The sequence below is a fragment of the Erythrolamprus reginae genome, chromosome 2 (genome assembly GCF_031021105.1).
Source record: "Erythrolamprus reginae isolate rEryReg1 chromosome 2, rEryReg1.hap1, whole genome shotgun sequence".
Taxonomy (NCBI): Eukaryota; Metazoa; Chordata; class Lepidosauria; order Squamata; family Dipsadidae; genus Erythrolamprus; species Erythrolamprus reginae.
Window position 1 is genome coordinate 275963666 of NC_091951.1, and position 19406 is coordinate 275983071.

At 36.6% G+C, this 19406-nt stretch overlaps 1 protein-coding gene across 1 annotated transcript in view; it reads right to left on the reverse strand.

Moving 5' to 3' along the window:
• The window catches only part of PRUNE2 (prune homolog 2 with BCH domain), a 102842-nt gene extending 83912 nt beyond the window's left edge, over positions 1-18930 (reverse strand). The window contains exons 1-6 of the mRNA XM_070742697.1: positions 18892-18930; positions 16102-16206; positions 14645-14847; positions 11258-11409; positions 3567-3719; positions 2487-2581 (exon numbers count right to left, since the gene is read on the reverse strand). Of these exons, the coding sequence (XP_070598798.1) occupies positions 2487-2581; positions 3567-3719; positions 11258-11409; positions 14645-14847; positions 16102-16206; positions 18892-18930 (747 nt within the window). The remainder of the gene's footprint in view (positions 1-2486; positions 2582-3566; positions 3720-11257; positions 11410-14644; positions 14848-16101; positions 16207-18891) is intronic.
• Positions 18931-19406: the final 476 nt, after the last annotated feature.

Here is a 19406-nt window from a genome sequence, read left to right on the forward strand (position 1 = left end):
TATCTCTGAAATGATGACCCAATGGATCACAGGTTGTCTAGTTGTGATCTAATACAAGGCCTCTGGTGTGATCAAAACTCTGAAAATTTTAAATCTCCTTATGTCCAGCTCAACTCCTGGTGATTTTATGTTCATATAGTTTTCTTGGCAGCAATTATCTATGTTTTTCTGCAGTGATACTCAAAAAAAATGTTCCACCAGAGATTTTTACTTCTACTTTTCAAAATATCCCATCAATATTAAACAGACATAGCTGACAAATTTATATTTGGTAAGGTCCCCCGTGCTCAAAAAAATGTTTAAAACCAAGCAGAATGGCAGGTATCAACACTACAGTTCAATTTATGATGTTTAGCAACATGCCCAATAACAAATAATTTTAAATTCCTAGGAAATAAATATGCCAATCACAGTATGGGGTGCATATCTCTTACCATGTAGCAGATCCCATTATGATAAGTGTGTATGCAAGAATAATCAATCACTGATATCATGCATTTCTTTAATGGGAAAATTAGAAAAGCTGAAAATAATATGTTATCTGGGAGCACACATAATATTTTTATTTTTTTCAAAGAATATATAATCCACGTTCCCAATTATTTTTAAGCAACTATATTATGGCTACATTGGCAAAGAAGGTTCACTGATACTCATATCTTTCTTTGCTTAATTGTCTTATAGAACATATTCCCCAATAATTAAATAATTGTCTCTGTATAATAGCAGTTGCACTATTACTATAATACAGTGATACCTTGTCTTACAAACTTAATTGGTTCCGGGACAAGGTTCTTAAGGTGAAAAGTTTGTAAGATGAAACAATGTTTCCCATAGGAATCAATGGAAAAGCGATTAATGCGTGCAAGGCCAAAATTCACCCCTTTTGCCAGCCGAAGCACCTGCATTTGCGCTGCTGGGATTCCCCTGAGGCTCCCCTCCATCGGGACGAGGTTCTTAAGGTGAAAAGTTTGTAAGACAAAACAATGTTTCCCATAGGAATCAATAGAAAAGTGCTTAATGCTTGCAAGCCCAAAATTCACCCCTTTTGCCAGCCGAAGCGCCCGTTTTTGTGCTGCTAGGATTTGCCTGAGGCTCCCCTCCATGAGAAAACCCACCTCTGGACTTCTGTGTTTTTGCGATGCTGCAGGGGAATCCCAGTAGGGGAATCCCAGCATCTCAAAAACGAGCACTTCGCTGGCAACGGAAGTCTGGAGGTGGGGTTTCCCAGCGAAGGGAGGTTGATCTGAAGAAGCCCAGTTATTTTATCTTCTTTTAAATAGCAGAGAATAATATACTTCCAGAAAGCCACATGAATTTTAAAGATCTGTAGGAGTATAATATGAAATGTAACAGTGTCCTGTTTAGTATTAAGGTAAGGCAGCTGAGTTAAATCCTGACTTAGTTATGTTTGGAGTAGATCTATTTAAATAATTGGGAGGAGTTAGTGTGACTACATTTAAGAAAACTTGCTGGCATTAATATCCTGCCATAATAGTATATTAATACTATATACCATTATATAGTATAATAGTATACTATTACTATATTTGTAGTAATGATTTGCTATTTCTATGGGTCAGGCACACACATGCACAGAAATACACAGCAAACAGTGTATATCAACTCTACTATTTGCTATTTGCAAATTTCTGAGAGGCAGAGGCAGAATTTTTTTCCCCCTTGTTTTCCTCCCCCAACATTAAGGTGCATCTTATACCCTGGTGCATCTTATACTCCGAAATATACGATACTTTCAAAACTTTAAATGGAGATGATAGAAGTTTATCTGGGACTTCTTACATGGAAACATATAGCCATGTCTCTTTGTAAAATTAGGGTTAGATTACTCTTCTTTGTTACTATCTTGTTATGTGTAGGTAGACAACAGAGAAAATGTTAATAAGATGATAAATCTCAGCCATAAGTTACCTCCTATGGCATGAGTGTCAAACTCGCATATCATTTTGCCATCACATGTTTCATGAAGGTTCTTTCCCTTTGCATAGGCACCTGTTTGACGCCCCTGCCCTATGGCAATGCTTCCTAAACCTAGTTAAATTATAGCAAAACCTGGATAAAGCTGGTTTTTCTTTAGGTAACAATACACAAACCCATTATCTAATTTCTACAGGGACATTAAAGAAGGACTTTCTGATAAGTGATTTTGGATAATGAAGATAAATGTTTAGGAATCATCGCTCTACTGGTTTAATTAGGAAATGCATCTACCATACCTTAAGGGGCTTTCTGCAACTTAGGGTCTTGACAACCATACATAAAATGATTCAGGCCTTGTGTTGTTTGAAGACTATTTGAGTATATATTTCAAATGTCCAAACTAGAAAAAGGATTCTAAAATACTAATACAAATTAAGTCAAAAGAAATCCATCAACAATTTTAAAAGTCCTTATAACAATAAAAAAAAAATAAGAATAACTTTAGGTAATTTCTGGTAAAAGCCTCCAGTTTGATTTTTCCTTACCTCCAAATTGATATATATAGTACTGACTGCTACTTTGATTTCTCCATCTGACACCTCTTTGAGATCCTTGACCAAAGCTTCCTCAATCCTCAGCGCTGTGGAATAGATAGAAAATCATTCATTTTTGTTTAAAATCATTTTTGCTAAATGTAAGAGGGGGGGTGTTTGTGTGTGTGTATGTATGTACAAAGGAGTAACATTTTAAACATGTTAATTCAAAAGCCTTTTGATATCAACAAGATTCATCTATAGTTGGTCAATATGAGATAAAACTAGATAACCAAAAGTATCCATCAATACAATACATAATAGGTACCTGTCAGAATATAGTGCCTTTCTAGTCAAGAAATTTTTTTGTAATATAAAGATTGTGATACAGAGGAATGAAGGAGGGGCAGCGGCTTTAAAGGAACTTCACATTTGCTCTGTAATCAGATCATATTTATTCTTTTGTCTTAATCTAATCAGACATATTTTTTGTGTAGAGATTTGGTGAATAGCAACCCATTGCAGAGAGAGATACAGTAGCATTGGGGAAGACAGAAGGTGGAATCCATGTTGCATTTCAGGACCTTGAGACCTGGCTTTCAATATATAAAATATATGGTCTACTGCAGTGTTTCCCAACCTTGGCAACTTGAAGATATTTGGACTTCAACTCCCAGAATTCCCCAGGCTTGGGAATTCTGGGAGTTGAAGTCCAGATATCTTCAAGTTACCAAGGTTGAGAAACATTGGTCTACTGTATGCTATATCTATCTATATCTACTCCAACTTCCAGATATTCTCCCAAATTACCTATTATCTTCTGGACCTTATATAGTGGAATCATTCTGATACAATAAAAGAACATACACTCTTTTCTAAGCATGTTCAGAATTACTGATTCAAAATCACTGACATGGCTCCATGTGTCACCTGTGACACACATGTCCTAGGTTTGCCATCAAGAGACTAGGAACTAAACCAGAAATAACTACTCGTTATTCTAATGAAGTTAAGAGTCCGGCAGACATTCAATGAAAAGATATCAGACAACTCAAATAAAGAATAAAGAGAAAAATTAAAGCAATGCTGTACCATCAGCATGCAGCTGTGCCTCCTGAAGGAAGGTGATGATGTCTTTTCGGGTTGAAGGTTCTGGGAATTTCTCCTCCAAACATGACAGAACTTCTTCCTGTTCTTCAGGAATCTTAAGGACATCTTCATCCATGACTTTTGACAGAATGCTCCCTGAAGTATTTTTTAAAAATTAGTTTGTTAAAAAAAAGACAACTATTACAATTAATTTATTAAATAATATAAATAACTATTAAAGAAACCAGCTGCTCTGACCTAGAGGTGGAGCATTTGCCTCACAATAAGGAGGTTGTGAGTTCGATCCTAGGTAAAGGCAGATGTAGGGTCTCCTGCTTAGGCAGGGGGTTGGACTAGATGACCTGCAAGGTCTCTTCCAACTCTGTTAATCTGTTAAAATAGCTATCTACACTTTCTTTTCATTCTTTATTATTTCTAGTAGATTCTATCACATTTCTTCATGTTTAATGATTATATTTTTAATATACTTGTTCCTACAAATTATCTTCTTACTGCAAAGAAATCATCCTTTGCTTGTACATCTGGAAAAAATGTATCTTCAAAGCCACAGTCCAGGGAATACAGGTAGTCCTTGACTTACGACCACAATTGAGCCCAACGTCTTTGTGGCTAAGTGAGATAGTTAAGTGAGTTTTGCCCCATTTTGCCACCTTTCTTGCCACAGCTGTTAAGTGAATCAGTGAAGTTGTTAAGTTAATTAACACAGTTAATCTGGCATCCCCATTGACTTTTCTTGTCAGATTTGTTTGTTTGTCTGTTTATTCAAAGTTGTATGCCACCGAACTCCTGAAGGACTCTGGGCGAGATTGCAAAGGAGGATCACATGATCCCAGGACTCTGCAACCATCATAAATACTGCACCAGTGGTGGGTTGCTCCTGCTTAGGACCAGTTTTTAGAACCGGTAACGCCGGCGGTGGGAGACTCTGTCCAGCTGTCCAGGATGCTTCTGCGAATGCTCAGAAGTGCATGCACACGAGCACATGCATGAACTGGTGGCAAAATAATTTACAACCCACCACTGTACTGTACTGCACATGCCAGTGACCAAGCATCTTAATTTTGATCATGTGACCATGGGGATGCTGCAACACATGTGAAAAAAACAGTCAGGAGTAATTTTTTCATGGCTGTTGTAAGTTGAATGGTCACTAAATGAATGGTTGTAAGTAATGCTACAATTAGCTTTTTGTGATCCCAGAAATTTAAAAGTTTTCCCTCAAGCAGAAATGTCTGTATGCTGCTTATTATGCTATGAGACAAACTACTGACTAATTTAAACATATAGTTAGTATAATATTAAAATATCTATACATGCCTAAAAGGGATTGCTTGATATTATAATACCAGTGCTGGGCTATGCATAAAAGTAAAGGGGGCGGGGAGGAAATAAAGATCAAGATTTAGGGAATAATATAGAATATAGCAATGTAAATGTGAAATTAGTAGGCTGATAAAACTAAACTAAAATCAGAAAGCTGCAGCAGCAATGCCAATGAGCAGGTTGGCAAGTGTAAATCGTTGAGTGTTTAAGATACAATTGTAATTATTAATGATATTTATATGTTTGTATAGGTCATGTTTTGTTTTTGTTTATGTCTGTTTTGTGGTTTCTTTTTTTCTGTATTTTTTAAAATGTAAATAATTAATAAAGGTATTTAAAAGGGGGGGGAATCCTTAAAGCTACCTAATAATTAGTCTTTCATAAGTGAACTAAGAGTTTTCCCAAAGCGTAATTTCCCCATCTAATGTATAATGTTATTAAAGTAATTTGTGCAAATAAGAATACAGCAACATATATTAATTGATGACATTAAAAAGCCAAGGGATGTTTTTGAAGGTTAAATACCTGTATTTATATATTATTTATTTATTAAATTTGTTTGCTCAGCTCCAAAATGTCTCTAAGTGGATTAACCTTTGAACTACTAAGAGCTTCTGCATATTAATTGTTTTAGGTTTTCCACAATACTATCAGAAAAAGGCAAGCTTTTCACCCATAAGTATATTTATGACAGATCAGACTATTTTACTACCTTTGGTACCTAGTTCATATCTCCAGGCAGCAAATTCCCCAATTTCTTTCTTTCTTTCTTTCTTTCTTTCTTTCTTTCTTTCTTTCTTTCTTTCTTTCTTTCCTTTCTTGCTTCCTTGCTTCCTTTTATTTATTTAATTAATTTATTCAAATTTCTATACTGCTCATCTCTCTTAAGTGACTCTTATGACATCATTTGCTATTTACTTGTTTTAACTTATAGAGCTTTTGTACTTTGTGCACCATCCAGCTATACATTTCTGTGGTTTAATTTTTATTCATGTTTGAACAGATATACTATCCTCTCAATACTCTCATGGTACACAATGGATCAGTAGTGGGTTCTAAAACCCTTTACTACTGGTTTTGCATGCACAAAAGCGTCCTTAAAGGTGGGTGGAGCCTCCCAATGCTGATGCTACTGGTTCTGGGAGCAACCCACCACTAGGATACATGTATATGCATTAGTGTATCATGAATTAATGAATGAAGGAAGGAAGGAAGGAAGGAAGGAAGGAATGAAGGAAGGAATGAATGAATGAAGGAATGAACTAGGAATTGTTTATATGAATGATCAGTTTTGTAGCGAAGAACCAAAATTAACCATCCCTCATCCCTGTTCAAAACAATTACCATTTAGTGACAGTTCAAATTTATGATGAAATTTTTAAAAAGTGACTTATGACAACTTTTCACACAATCAAAATTCAGACACGTGGCAATTGACATATTTATAATGGCTGTATTGTCCCAGGATCATGTAGTCTCTTTTTGCAACCTTCTGACAAGCAAAGTCAATGGAAACCCCCGATTCACGTAAGAACCATCTTACTAACTTAACTTAAGTCATTCACTTAACAATTGTGGCAAGAAATGTCATAAAATGGAGTCACAAAGTTCACTTAGCAACAAAAATTGGGTTCAATTGTGGTCATAATTACAGCAGCCTCCAGATATTTTGGGACTGCAGTTTCCTATCTCAACAAATTCGGAGGACACCAAGTTGGAGAATATCTTGTAAGAAACAACCACCATTTGAAGCATTTCCATAGTCATTACAAACAAATTCAGGTCACAGAAAATTGTAAGTACTCCAAAAAGAAAACCACAATCAACACCATCAGAAATTCTACCTTCTGAGGTTACCAAATAATTATAAAATATAGCTGAACACTAAATTAGAAACATAGAAACATAGAAGACTGACAGCAGAAAAAGACCTCATGGTCCATCTAGTCTGCCCTTATACGATTTCCTGTATTTTATCTTACAATGGATATATGTTTATCCCAGGCATGTTTAAATTCAGTTACTGTGGATTTACCAACCACGTCTGCTGGAAGTTTGTTCCAAGGATCTACTACTCTTTCAGTGAAATAATATTTTCTCACGTTGCTTTTGATCTTTCTCCCAACTAACTTCATCTTTCCCCCAACTAACTAAATTGGTTGCAAGAGTTCAGTTTTGCTGTGTCTATGATATGTACAATATTGACCAATTTTTTGAATAATGCAATAATGATCATAAATAAGGATGATTTCATATGAACTGGTCTCTAAGTAATTACAAATACTATAAAAAAAGTCTGAGATACTGCGGTTATCATTGTTTATGAATACACATTGATGTCCAAAATTGCTTTAGAATCTTAAACTAGCTTAAAGATCAAAAGGAGTAAATTATCCCTCTACTGGATAATGTTCTTAAAATGTTCTAAGGAGGGAGGGAAGGACATAATATCAAATTATTTAAACTACCGATCCAAATTACCAAGTAAAACAATCAAGGCTCATTACTTTAGAATTAAAGCTGGCACAAACATGGGCACTGATTTGTGAGGTTAATTGTACATTTAAAAAGAAGATAAAGAAGACTCTGGTTCATGCAGCCATGGTGGCACCATGATTTAATTAGTTTTATTTTAATGTATTGCTTGTCAACACAATGTGAGTATGTAATTAATAGTGAATTGAGCAATAATTGAGCTTTTGACAAATCAGTTTAGAATATCAATTGAAAGACATCAACCTCTCCTGTTTTTTTTTTAAAGATCAGGACTAAGTGGCTCTGGATTTTGGGGTCTTCTGTTCCTGGGATGATGTCATATTTGATTGTAAATGTGATTACACTGCCGCATGTAGTCCTGTTATGCAACTTGGGAGTTTTTCTCAACTCAAGAGTCCTGCTCAAAGAGCAGGTACCAGTCATGCCAGGGAGGGCTTGCACAGCTTTGTGTAGTCAGTTGTGTCTGTTTCTAGATTGGAAGACTTTCCTCATAGTCACTCATACTGTAGTCATCTTCAGTGGTATGATTGAGAACTAATGTAATACACTCGATATGAGTCTGCCCTTGAAAAGTATCCAGAAGCTTCAGCTAGAATGGCACCAACCGCTGCTCTACAAATTGCATTAAATGGCTAATTTATTTCTGGGTTCAATTCAAAGTCCTGGCTTTGATCTTTACAGCCCTTCATAGTCTGTGCCAGGTTCCAATCTAACATCTACCCATCCCATCAATTGTGGCAGAAGGGGAATGTTGCAAATCCCTTCTGCTAAAGAGCTACATCTGGCAGGACCCCAGAGGTAGACCTTTCTGTAGAGGCGCCCTCCTTGCGGATCAGTTTTGAATCATTCCTGTTAACTTTTCACACCCTTGAAGATTTGGCTATATCATCAAGCTTAGGGGCTTCAAAATCACACTCCATCTTGTCTTTGTCACTCTCTCCTTCCCTTAATTGTATTGTAATATCCTTGACATTTTAAATAGTAATATTAAATTTTAATTGATTGTTTTTTACATTAGTATTTTTAAAAATTATCATGAACCATCCAAAGTCACATTTTGTTAGAATGGTAATTACACAAATATGAATTAATTAATTTATTAAGTATGTAACTAAAATTCCAGCATAATCATGGAATTTTGGTGCCTTGCAGACTATATTATCTGCATGCCAAGTGAATTTGCCTGACAGCCACAAAGCAATTCTAGTTATTATTAATGTCTTTATAACACAGCAAAACAGAAAATATACTTGTTTTCCTTTCATGTTCCAAAAATACTAAAAACTTAAATTCTTAGTTTTTTAACTTTGGTGCCCACTTTCTGTTCCTGCTTTCCAAGGAATGATTTCCACACATTTTTCTTTAACAATTCAATGGCCCACAGATGTGTTCTTGTTCCAAAGCCTAGATGTTTCTCTAAGCCATCTCTCACCTGACCATTTTGTTTTTTATAACCACATAGAAAAAGTTTAAAACTCTTCTGAATCAATTTCACATTTTTAAGATGCAGGTTGTCTTCCCAAATTTCTTACAAACGTATTAAACACAGAGATTCAATACAAGCTGCTAAAACAATAACACAATCTCTTTCAAATTATTTAATAACTGGATGTCATTTATGTTCTATAGTTTATTTGTATTGTAATATTTTCCTTACTTACATTTGTTTTATTTACGTTACAATCTCTGCACCTTGACAATCAGTTACCAAATTATATCTTTGACAGCTGGCTGCAGCCAAAAATGTAATGATTCAGCAATTTAATGGGTCTTGAGTTTGGCAAGAGTTCGCTACTAGCTACCTCTGGGGAAATAAGATGATACAGGTTCAGGTCTCTGGCAGGTTTTCTAATTGTTTGCTTCTGGCATAAATCCAAAACTGGAGCAGGGATCAAATAACAGTGGAGCCTGTCTTGAAGTACAATGAATCTTGAGGCAGTTTTGTTCAAATCTACTTGGAAGAATTCATTTATGCATAGAATGGAGAACTGGCAAAAGTGCCAGTGATAAGCAGAGGTTTAAAAATATTTTAAATATGAAACTTATCTCACATAATAGTTATCTCTGCAAATACTGAATTGGGTTATTTTCTTAGTTTACAGCACTGTTTGTGCTAATGGCAGGCAAGTCCATCTCTGCGCTTATTTTTCTGAATCACACGATTCATATACATTTGTTTTTGTAAAGGTAAATTGTGTAGGCGGAGGAAGAATGTTCATTCATTTCATTACATGGCTTCCTGTATCTGCTGCAGCTTCAGTACTGCTCTTCTTCCCTACCACAGCTTGTTCAATTTGTTAAAATGATTTAGCCCAAAAGTAATCATACAGTGGATGTAATTATGCTATTCTCTATAACAAATCAAATTTAGCAACTCCTTAACAACATATCCTGGGGGACAGAAGGGAAAGTGGGGACGTGATTGAAACATTTAAATATGTTAAAGGGTTAAATAAGGTTCGGGTGTGTATGTTTTTAATAGGAAAGTGAACACAAGAACAAGGGGACACAATCTGAAGTTAGTTGGGGGAAAGATCAAAAGCAACATGAGAAAATATTATTTTACTGAAAGAGTAGTAGATGCTTGGAACAAATTTCCAGCAGACGTGGTTGGTAAATCCACAGTAACTGAATTTAAACATGCCTGGGATAAACATAAATCCATCCTAAGATAAAATATGGGAAATGTTATAGGAGCAGACTAGATGGACCATGAGGTCTTTTTCTGCCGTCAATCTTCTATGTTTCTAACATATTTTTTTGTTAAAGAGTTATAGTGAAGGCAAAGTTTCCAGAATAAGTTAAACAATTCCTTGGCTCTCCTTTTTACCTTCTGTTTCTCTAATTTTCCAGAAAAAAAGAATCTTGCAAGGCTGGTAAAATTATGGCAATTATTATGACTATATTCTTAGTCCTTCTATGTTTGCTTTGCATTAATGTTCTTCTCACACTTCTTTTTTAAAAGCTAAGTTTCTCAAATAAAAAATATCCCCCACACAACTAGGCAACACATCAATAGAATAGCCCAAAACACACATTCTGGTTCCAACTATGTTGTAAGTTTAGGACAAGAGTCATTCCGTGTGAAGTGGACCAATTTTAAAGATCATCCCACCTTACCATCTCAGATTTTGATGAAATTTGGCACATAGTTTATGATATAAAACTATGCTGTGCAAAATTTTAGTTCAAAAGACTAAAAATTGAGAGCTCTAGGAGACCTCAAATAAAATTTGCAAAATGCTGAGTCGGCAAAAAATGACATTTTGGGCCAACTTCTAGAAGTTGTAAATGCTGCAATTTCAGTAGTATGTTGCAGATATTTGGAGAATCTGCACACCTTGAAAGGCTTTATAAACTGGCAAAACTCCATGTTGTTATTTGAGGTCTCCTGGAATTCCCAATTTTTAGTCTTTTGAACTAAAATTTCGCACAGCCTAGTTTTATATCATAAAGAAACTAATTGCCAAATTTCATAAAATCTGAGATGGTAAGGTGGGGACAACTGGTCCACTTGACACGGAATGACCCACAATCTATATTGTCCTTCTAGTGACATTATTCCCTAAACGCACCATGTATATCAAAAATAGAGCTATATGAGATATACTTTGGTTCTTTCATGTGGCTGCCCTCATGTAACACTGGTATCTAACCATACAACCCACATTCCAGGCATGCCTACTTTTAATATTCTACATAATATGTAGCAAACTATTCTCACTCTGCTTGTTTTTTTGCAGCTTCCTGTGGTTTTTAAAAGGATTGTTAACCAAAGAATGGTTGCTGCATGAGTGGCTCCAGAAGCATTCTATTAAACTTTTCAGGATTTAATATAAAGACCAATCCCTTACCTCTGAGAAGATGAGCCAGTTGCTGAGTGATTAACTCTGGTGCCTTTCGGAGGAGCTCTTTTGCTACAAGGCAGGAAGCAGATTCTAACAACTCATTTTGCTCTTTGGGGATGATGACATTGACAACAGCTGATTCTAAACTTTTATCTTCACTATAAAAGAAAAAAATGTTAAAGTCACTCATTGTTTCATTTGCATATATTGCTCATTAATTCTCGAAATAGAATACCCTACGAGACTAGACTTTCAATCCTGGGTCTAGAAAGCTTAGAACTAAGACGCCTCAAACATGATCTAAGTATTGCCCACAAGATTATATGCTGCAACGTCCTGCCTGTCGGCGACTACTTCAGGTTCAACCACAACAACACAAGAGCTCACAACAGATTCAAACTTAATATTAACCACTTCAAACTTGACTGTAAAAAATACGACTTTAGTAATCGAGTTGTCGAAGCATGGAACTCATTACCGGACTCTATAATGTCATCCCCAAACCCCCAACACTTTACCCTTGGATTATCCACGGTTGACCTAACCAGATTCCTAAGAGGTCAGTAACGGGTGTGCATAAGTGCACTAGAATGCCTTCCGTCCCCTGTCCTATTGCTCTCCTATATCTCCTATACCATTCTTCTTTTCCTATATTTCTTCTATTCTTTCATTGATGTATTTTATTCCTATTTCTTCTCTTCTGTTCTTTCTTAGATATATTTTTCTCTGAGTATACCCTCTATAACCTTCATTATATATTTACTATATGTATACGCAATATAACCCTCATTGTGTAATGGACAAAATCAATCAATAAAATAAAATAAATAACAAATAAATTTTGTGTGTTTCAATTGTGCAGAACTCGTGGTTTTCCAGTTTCTAGACTAGTATTTTAACCACCAAACTGACTCTTAATATAATATTGGATTTAATCTCATTATCATCATCATTCTGGCCATTGCCCTCTATCCACTGTAGGATGTCTATCCCCTTCTGCATGTTTCCGACCCATGTGGTCTTAGTTTCCCTTTGCAAGTTGGGCCTGCAAACCTTGCTGATGTCATTGCTACTTCTTGTTTTCAGTCTCTTTTGTGGACTTTTTTTAAAAATCAAATGGAGATTTAATCTAAATATAGTTAAGTAACATTGTTTTTAAAAATAAGAAATGAATCTACTCTGATACATTAATAATTCCTTTATATTATCCCTTCGGCATATTTATTTATTTATTTATTTATTTGTTAATCAGATTTGTATGCCGCCCCTCTCCGCAGACTCGGGGCGGCTCACAGCAATAATAATACAATGTAAACAAATCTAATATTTAAGTTAATTTAAAACCCCAATTTAGAAACCAATCATACATACTAACATACCATGCATAAATTTTATAAGCCAAGGGGGAGGGAAAGTCTCAATTCCCCCATGCGTGACGACAGAGGTGGGTTTTAAGGAGCTTACAAAAGGCAAGGAGGGTGGGGGCAACTCTGATATCTGGGGGAGTTGGTTCCAAAGGGTCGGGGCCGCCACAGAGAAGGCTCTTCCCCTGGGCCCCGCCAAACGACATTGTTTAGTTGACGGGACCCGGAGAAGGCCAACTCTGTGGGATCTAACTGGTCGCTGGGATTCGTGCAGCAGAAGGCAGTCCCGGAGATATTCTGGTCCGGTGCCATGAAAGGCTTTATAGATGCCATGAAAGGCTTTATAACCAACACTTTGAATTGTGACCGGAAACTGATCGGCAACCAATGCAGACTGCAGAGTGTTGGTGTGACATGGGCGTATTTAGGGAAGCCCATGATAGCTCTCGCAGCTGCATTCTGCACGATCTGAAGTTGAAACCAATGGTAGCCAACAGCATGGAAAGAATGTCATAAATTTATCTGGCTGCTTCCCCCTTCATGGTATTATATGTACTAACAACATTCCCCAGCCAAGCTGTGATAGGAATGACTTAAGCATACAGGACTCTTGTTGGATAAAATCTGATATTTTTTGTTGAGCAGTTCTGTTAAGACTATAACAATTATAAGCTGTGGGACATTGCTGAGAGGGGAAACATTTTGGGAGGTGTTTCGAATTTTTGCTGTGCACAGAATCAACTCCTGAATTTAGCTAATGATAACACTTTGCAAATAGGAGCTGTTAAGACATTACAAGACCAGGGGTGGATTCTAACTTACCTCGCTGCCAGTTCACTTCCGGGGTTTTGATACTGTGCATATGTGCGCACATGCCTATGCAGCACAGCCATGTGGCATGCAATGCCCATGAGCCCACGTGGTGTGGGAGGAAGTGGACTGACAATGAGGTAAATTAGAACCACCCCTGAGTCCAACTTCCTGCTTAGGCAAGAAGTCCTACACCACTTCAGACAAATAGTTATCCAACATCTTTAAAACATCCAGTGTTGGAACATTCACAACTTCTAGAGGCAAGCGGTTCTACTGATTAATTGTTCTAACTGACAGGAAATTTCTCCTTAGTTCTAAGTTGCTTTTCTCCTTGATTAGTTTCCTCCATTGCTTCTTGTTCTACTCTCAGGTGCTTTGGAGAATAGCTTGACCCCTTCTTCTTTGTGGCAACCCCTAAGATATTGGAACACTGCTATCATGTCTCCCCTAATCTTTCATTAAACTAGACATAGTTCCTGCAACCTAATCATCTTTGTTGCTCTTCTCTGCACTCTTTCTAGAGTCTCAACATCTTTTTTACATCCAACTCTAAACACAAACTGCTTAAATATATATGGTAAATGATTATTGTGATTGTTGTGTTCCCTAACATTTCATTATCATTTTAATACTATAAAACTTTATGAATATCAGTCAAATAGTGTGATGCAAAAGCTTCAAAATAAAGAAACCAGTAATTTATCCAAGAATAAGATAACTACAGTGGTACCTCTACTTACAAACTGAATTCATTTCGTGATCAGGTTCTTAAGTAGAAACGTTTGTAAGAAGAAGCAATTTTTCTCATAGGAATCAATGTAAAAGCAAATAATGCGTGCGATTGGGGAAACCACAGGGAGGGTGGAGGCCCTGTTTCGATTCGTAGAGAGGCCCCACGGAGGTTTCTCCCTGCCTTTTACAGTTACAGTTTCGGAAGCTCGGGTTTGTAAGTGGAAAATGGTTCTTGAGAAGAGGCAAAAAAATCTTGAACACCCAGTTCTTATCTAGAAAAGTTTGTAAGTAGAGGCGTTCTTAGGAAGAGGTACCACTGTATCAGGAAAGTGGATTTCTAGAAGAAGCTATAGAAGAAACTGTCTTTGGATGTTCCCCATCATCCAGGTTGTTTGAAAAAGAACCTTTGAGATGTACATTAATCTGTTCAAGCAGGGTTTGATACTAATAATAATAACAATAAATAAGGAATTCAAGACTATACCTTGTCAATGTACTGCTGTTCACTAGCGTAAGAAGCAATTTCCCTTCAGTGTTCAGTTGATATAAATTGATTTCATCACGGAAGATGTGGAGAGACTCTGGGATATTCAGCTCTTCCAAAATAAATCTAGTTTCTGGATGGTAGCAGATTTCTTTTCTTGATATATTCAGTACTGGCAAACATAGGATGTTAGATGGACTGACCTACATCAAGAGAATTCCTGGAAATTAGAAAGCACTCCAATAGTGAGGATAACAATTTCATTATGAACTGACATTAGCTGGATCAAGTCTGCACTTCTATAAAGAGTGTTTGATTCCTTGGGAAATTTTTCATTACACGTGACATTTTTTCACAATCCAGAAATAGATTGCATGGAATATAGATATTATGCAAGTGTCTTCATGAATGAAACAGTGTAGATTTATTATGATACATGAATATTAAAGTACCCAGTGTTCATGTATTGTATCGACCTAAAGTAACTGAAGTTTTTTTCCTCCAACAATAAAGTACATCAACAGATGCAATTTGCTATAAATTCAGAGAATAAATATATCATGGTAAATTATGGTTTATTTTCAACATGATTTATTAAACAAACCTTAGTGACTTGATTCATAGATACAGTGGTACCTCTACTTAAGAAAGCCTCTACTTAAGAACTTTTCTAGATAAGAACTGGGTGTTCAATATTTTTTTGCCTCTTCTTAAGAACCATTTTCTACTTAAGAACCTGAGCTCGGAAAAATTTCCCAGGAAATTTGAGAGCAGCATGGAGGCCCGGCCAGTTTCCTGCCATTCCCCCTGGGTTTCTCTCTGTGGCACAGTGCATGGGAGGCAGCCTCGCGCTGGGTGTATGGGAAGTGCGTGCTCCTCCTCGCTGCCTCAGAGCCCCTCTTTTTTTTTAAAGTCTTAAAGTTTTGGATTTTTTTGATTCACCTTACCTTACCTTCCTTCAGCAGGGACTGTCCTCCTCCTCTTCTTCCTCCTCCTCCTCCTCCCACCCAAATTCCAACCTTTTATTTCTTTCCTAATGGGTTTGCACACATTATTTGCTTTTACATTGATTCCTATGGGAAAAATTGCTTCTACTTACAAACTTTTCTACTTAAGAAGCTGGTCATGGAATGAATTAAGTTCTTAAGTAGAGGTACCACTGTATATCTATGGGCCCAACACAAAGGCCCAAAAGAGATACTACACCAGTCCTGGGAGGTCAGTTTTAACAGAGCATAAAAATATAAGGAAAATTATATAATCAGAATAGAACTCTAAATTATATATAGGCAAAATACTGAATGTTTTGGATAACTGTACTTAGACAAATATCAGAGATTAAAACAAATAGCCTTGCAATGGTTCACAGTCATTAAATAAGTTTTGTTATGCTATAATGATTAATATATGATAATGGCGTTACAAGGATTGAAAATAATGACATTCAAAATATTTACCTTTTCAAGATAGTAGGCATAAGCTAAAGCAGAAATAAGTGAATCCAAATCACAGGATTTCTTTCCAAGGACTACATGTACTTTATCCAAATGTTTGTTGTGACTCTAAAACAAAAGTCCATTTTAAATGGTTAAGAAATGCAGACATATGTTATTTCTTTGAAAAGCAAAAAGCAAAACAAAAAAACCCACCCACATTTATTGGACAGTAGCAGGACATCCTTGCTGCTTAGTACATATAAGACTAGAAATGATATAACAAAGGTGGAAGCCCAGCTCACATGTTAGAGAAACCATAGTTCTTCCTATGTGAACAAGCAAAGAATCTTTATGATCACAGACCAGCCACAGAACAAGCAAAAATAATCCAAGCCATTCCTAATATCCTCTTTCTTCTTTTTAATGTCAGGGACTTGTCATGTCTGTTTCTGGTTCTAATAATTTCTCATTATAATGGTACCTTGCTACTCATCATTAATTGGTTCTGGGATGTGCGATGAATACCAAAAATGATGGGTACCAAACACATGTTTACCATAAGGGATAATGTAGTGAGCCACAATGCAGCTGACACTGACAATTTTAGCTTGTGCATTGAGTACCAGAACAAAAGTGTAATGTCAAATGCATTGAATACCAAATGTATGAGTTTTAAAGAAGTACCCAAGGTACCACAGTATCTCCATGCACAGGCCACCATGGTATGTTAAACATCTAGCTATTGAAGATATGAGGGCGGGAGGTGAACGACCCACATCAAATAAAGTACCGTATTTTTCAGAGTATAAGACACACTTTTTTCCTCCCTAAAAGAGGCTGAAAATTTGGGTGCATCTTATACTCCAAATGTAGCTTTTTCGAAGCCCTTTTCCCCATTCCCTAACAAGGTGCTAACCATCTTTCCAGCTTCCTACTCCCTCTGAAGAAGGTTTTTTTCTCCAGCCCAAAGTCTTTGCAGGCTTGTTTTCATTCTTACTCTCTCTGAAAAAGGTTTTTTCAGCCCTAACACAGTGCTATTGATCTTCCCGGCTTGCAGCATTTTTAAATTCCTACTCCCTTCAAAGTAGTTTTTTTTCCAGCCCTAAGCCTTACAGCCTCAGTTCTATAAGGAATGGTTAATAAATATATGAAACATTAATACTGATTGGTTGACTGGAACATAGGAATATATCAGATATTCTAACTTTTGTTATCTGAATAGATACTTATTTCTTTCCAATATTACTTATTTGGGGGAAATTACTTTTTAATATTCCACACCAGACTTGTTCAATTACCATAGTCTTTATTCTCAATGCTTTCTGTTTCTTAAATTATTTATATTTTTATTCACTATCAAACTATTCAATAACTTCTTCTGGATATGGAGTGAGAGAAAAATAAGTGCTGTTCTTGATTTTACCTATGCCTAGGTACTTATTAGCTCACAGAGTCTATTCCCTCTGACTATACTCACATCCATAAATATTTGTACATATTGCAATAAAGTTACTTGGTGATTTAAATGAATTAAGCTAAGAAGGTGAAGTTCATGTGGACAGGCCAAATCATAAAACATTACAACAGACCGACAAAGTAGACTTGCCTTGTAGCAAACTAAACAGATTCTGAAGAAAACATTAAATGTAACTATGAATGGTACAAGACATAATGGAGATGTTGAAAGAATTACTGTAATGTGTCTAAAGAAGAGAAAAGGACATTCTTTCCTAACTATTTTTAAATTCTCTGTAAAAAATAAAAAAGATGAGAAAGAAATCTGTCCGTCCACTGTATTTCATCTGCAACTTCAAGTATACTTGTGTAAAGATGTAAAAAATTATTATCAATATCACATTCTCTGAATGAGTAATGTTAATAAAAGTAAAAGAAATCAGGCTGTTCCACTACAAGATCTAAATATGTTTGTCAAATAATGCAGGCTAAAAAGTGATCAAAGACAAGTACCGATGAAACATCAAACCGATGAAACATCAAACAATATCTGAGTCTACGGAGAGGGGCGGCATACAAATCTAATAAATTATTATTATTATTATTATTATTATTATTATTATTATTATTAATAATAATAATAATATTTTAAAAATGAAGTGCACTTATTCTTTGATTTAACAAAGCAAAATAAAATGTGATAAAAATAATAGAAATCCTGTAGTAAATTGACTGCCCAGTGCTTATTTCTGCAGAATATCAGCGTAAAGTCCTCAGAATCATGATGGCCAAAACCCAAATCAGCTGTAAGCCGAGCCTGAGATGCAAGCAGGAAATGGGGCATCCTGATTGATCTTTCAGCTGTGGCGAGGAGGGCGTTTGCCCAGGTTCGCCTGGTGCACCAGTTGCGGCCCTATTTGGACAGGGAGTCATTGCTCACAGTCGCTCATGCCCTCATCACCTCGACGTTCGATTACTGCAACACTCTCTATATGGGGCTACCTCTGAAAAGTGTTCGGAAACTTCAGATCGTGCAGAACGCGGTCGTGAGAGCCATCGTGGGGCTTCCCAGATTTGCCCACATTTCTACAACACTCTGTGGCCTGCATTGGCTGCCCATCAGTTTCAGGTCACAATTCAAAGTGTTGGTTATGACCTTTAAACCCCTACATGGCATTGGACCACAATACCTCCGGAACTGCCTGCTACTGCATGAATCCCAGCGACCAATAAGGTCCCACAGAGTTGGCCTTCTCCGGCTCCCATCAACTAAACAATGTCGTTTGGAAGAGCCTTCTCTGTGGCGGCCCCGGCCCTCTGGAATCAACTCTCCACGGAGATTAGAACTGCCCCCACCCTCCTTGTCTGGGCCATTTTTTGTAAAAACAAGAGCATTTTGGCCTTCTCCCAGCCCCCAGGAGCACTCTGCAGGCTTCCCAAACCCTCTGTGTGCCCCATTTTTTGCAAAAATTGGTCATTTTTTTTTTTTACAAAAATGGGATGTGTAGAGGGTTTGGGAGGCTTGCATAGTGCCCCTGAGGGCAGGAGCGGACAAACCCCTTTTTTGCTTACTTTGAAATCTTGGTGGGTGTTATCAACGGTGCATCTTATAGTCCAAAAAATATGGTAGCTAGTAAGATGTTGCATTCCACTACCACCTTCTCAAATTTAAAAAAGCTGCCAACTGAATATAAACATTCTCATAATGGATGCACTCACCAAGTGCCAGCTTTTAGAAATAGGCCAAGTAGGCCCCTTATACCAAGTAAGGAGTGTTCTCTTTCGGTTCTCTTTTACAGTAAACACATTAGTGTGACAGAAATCCAGGAAAACCACCAATCTTCAATGCTACCTCTCTCTCTCTCTCTTTC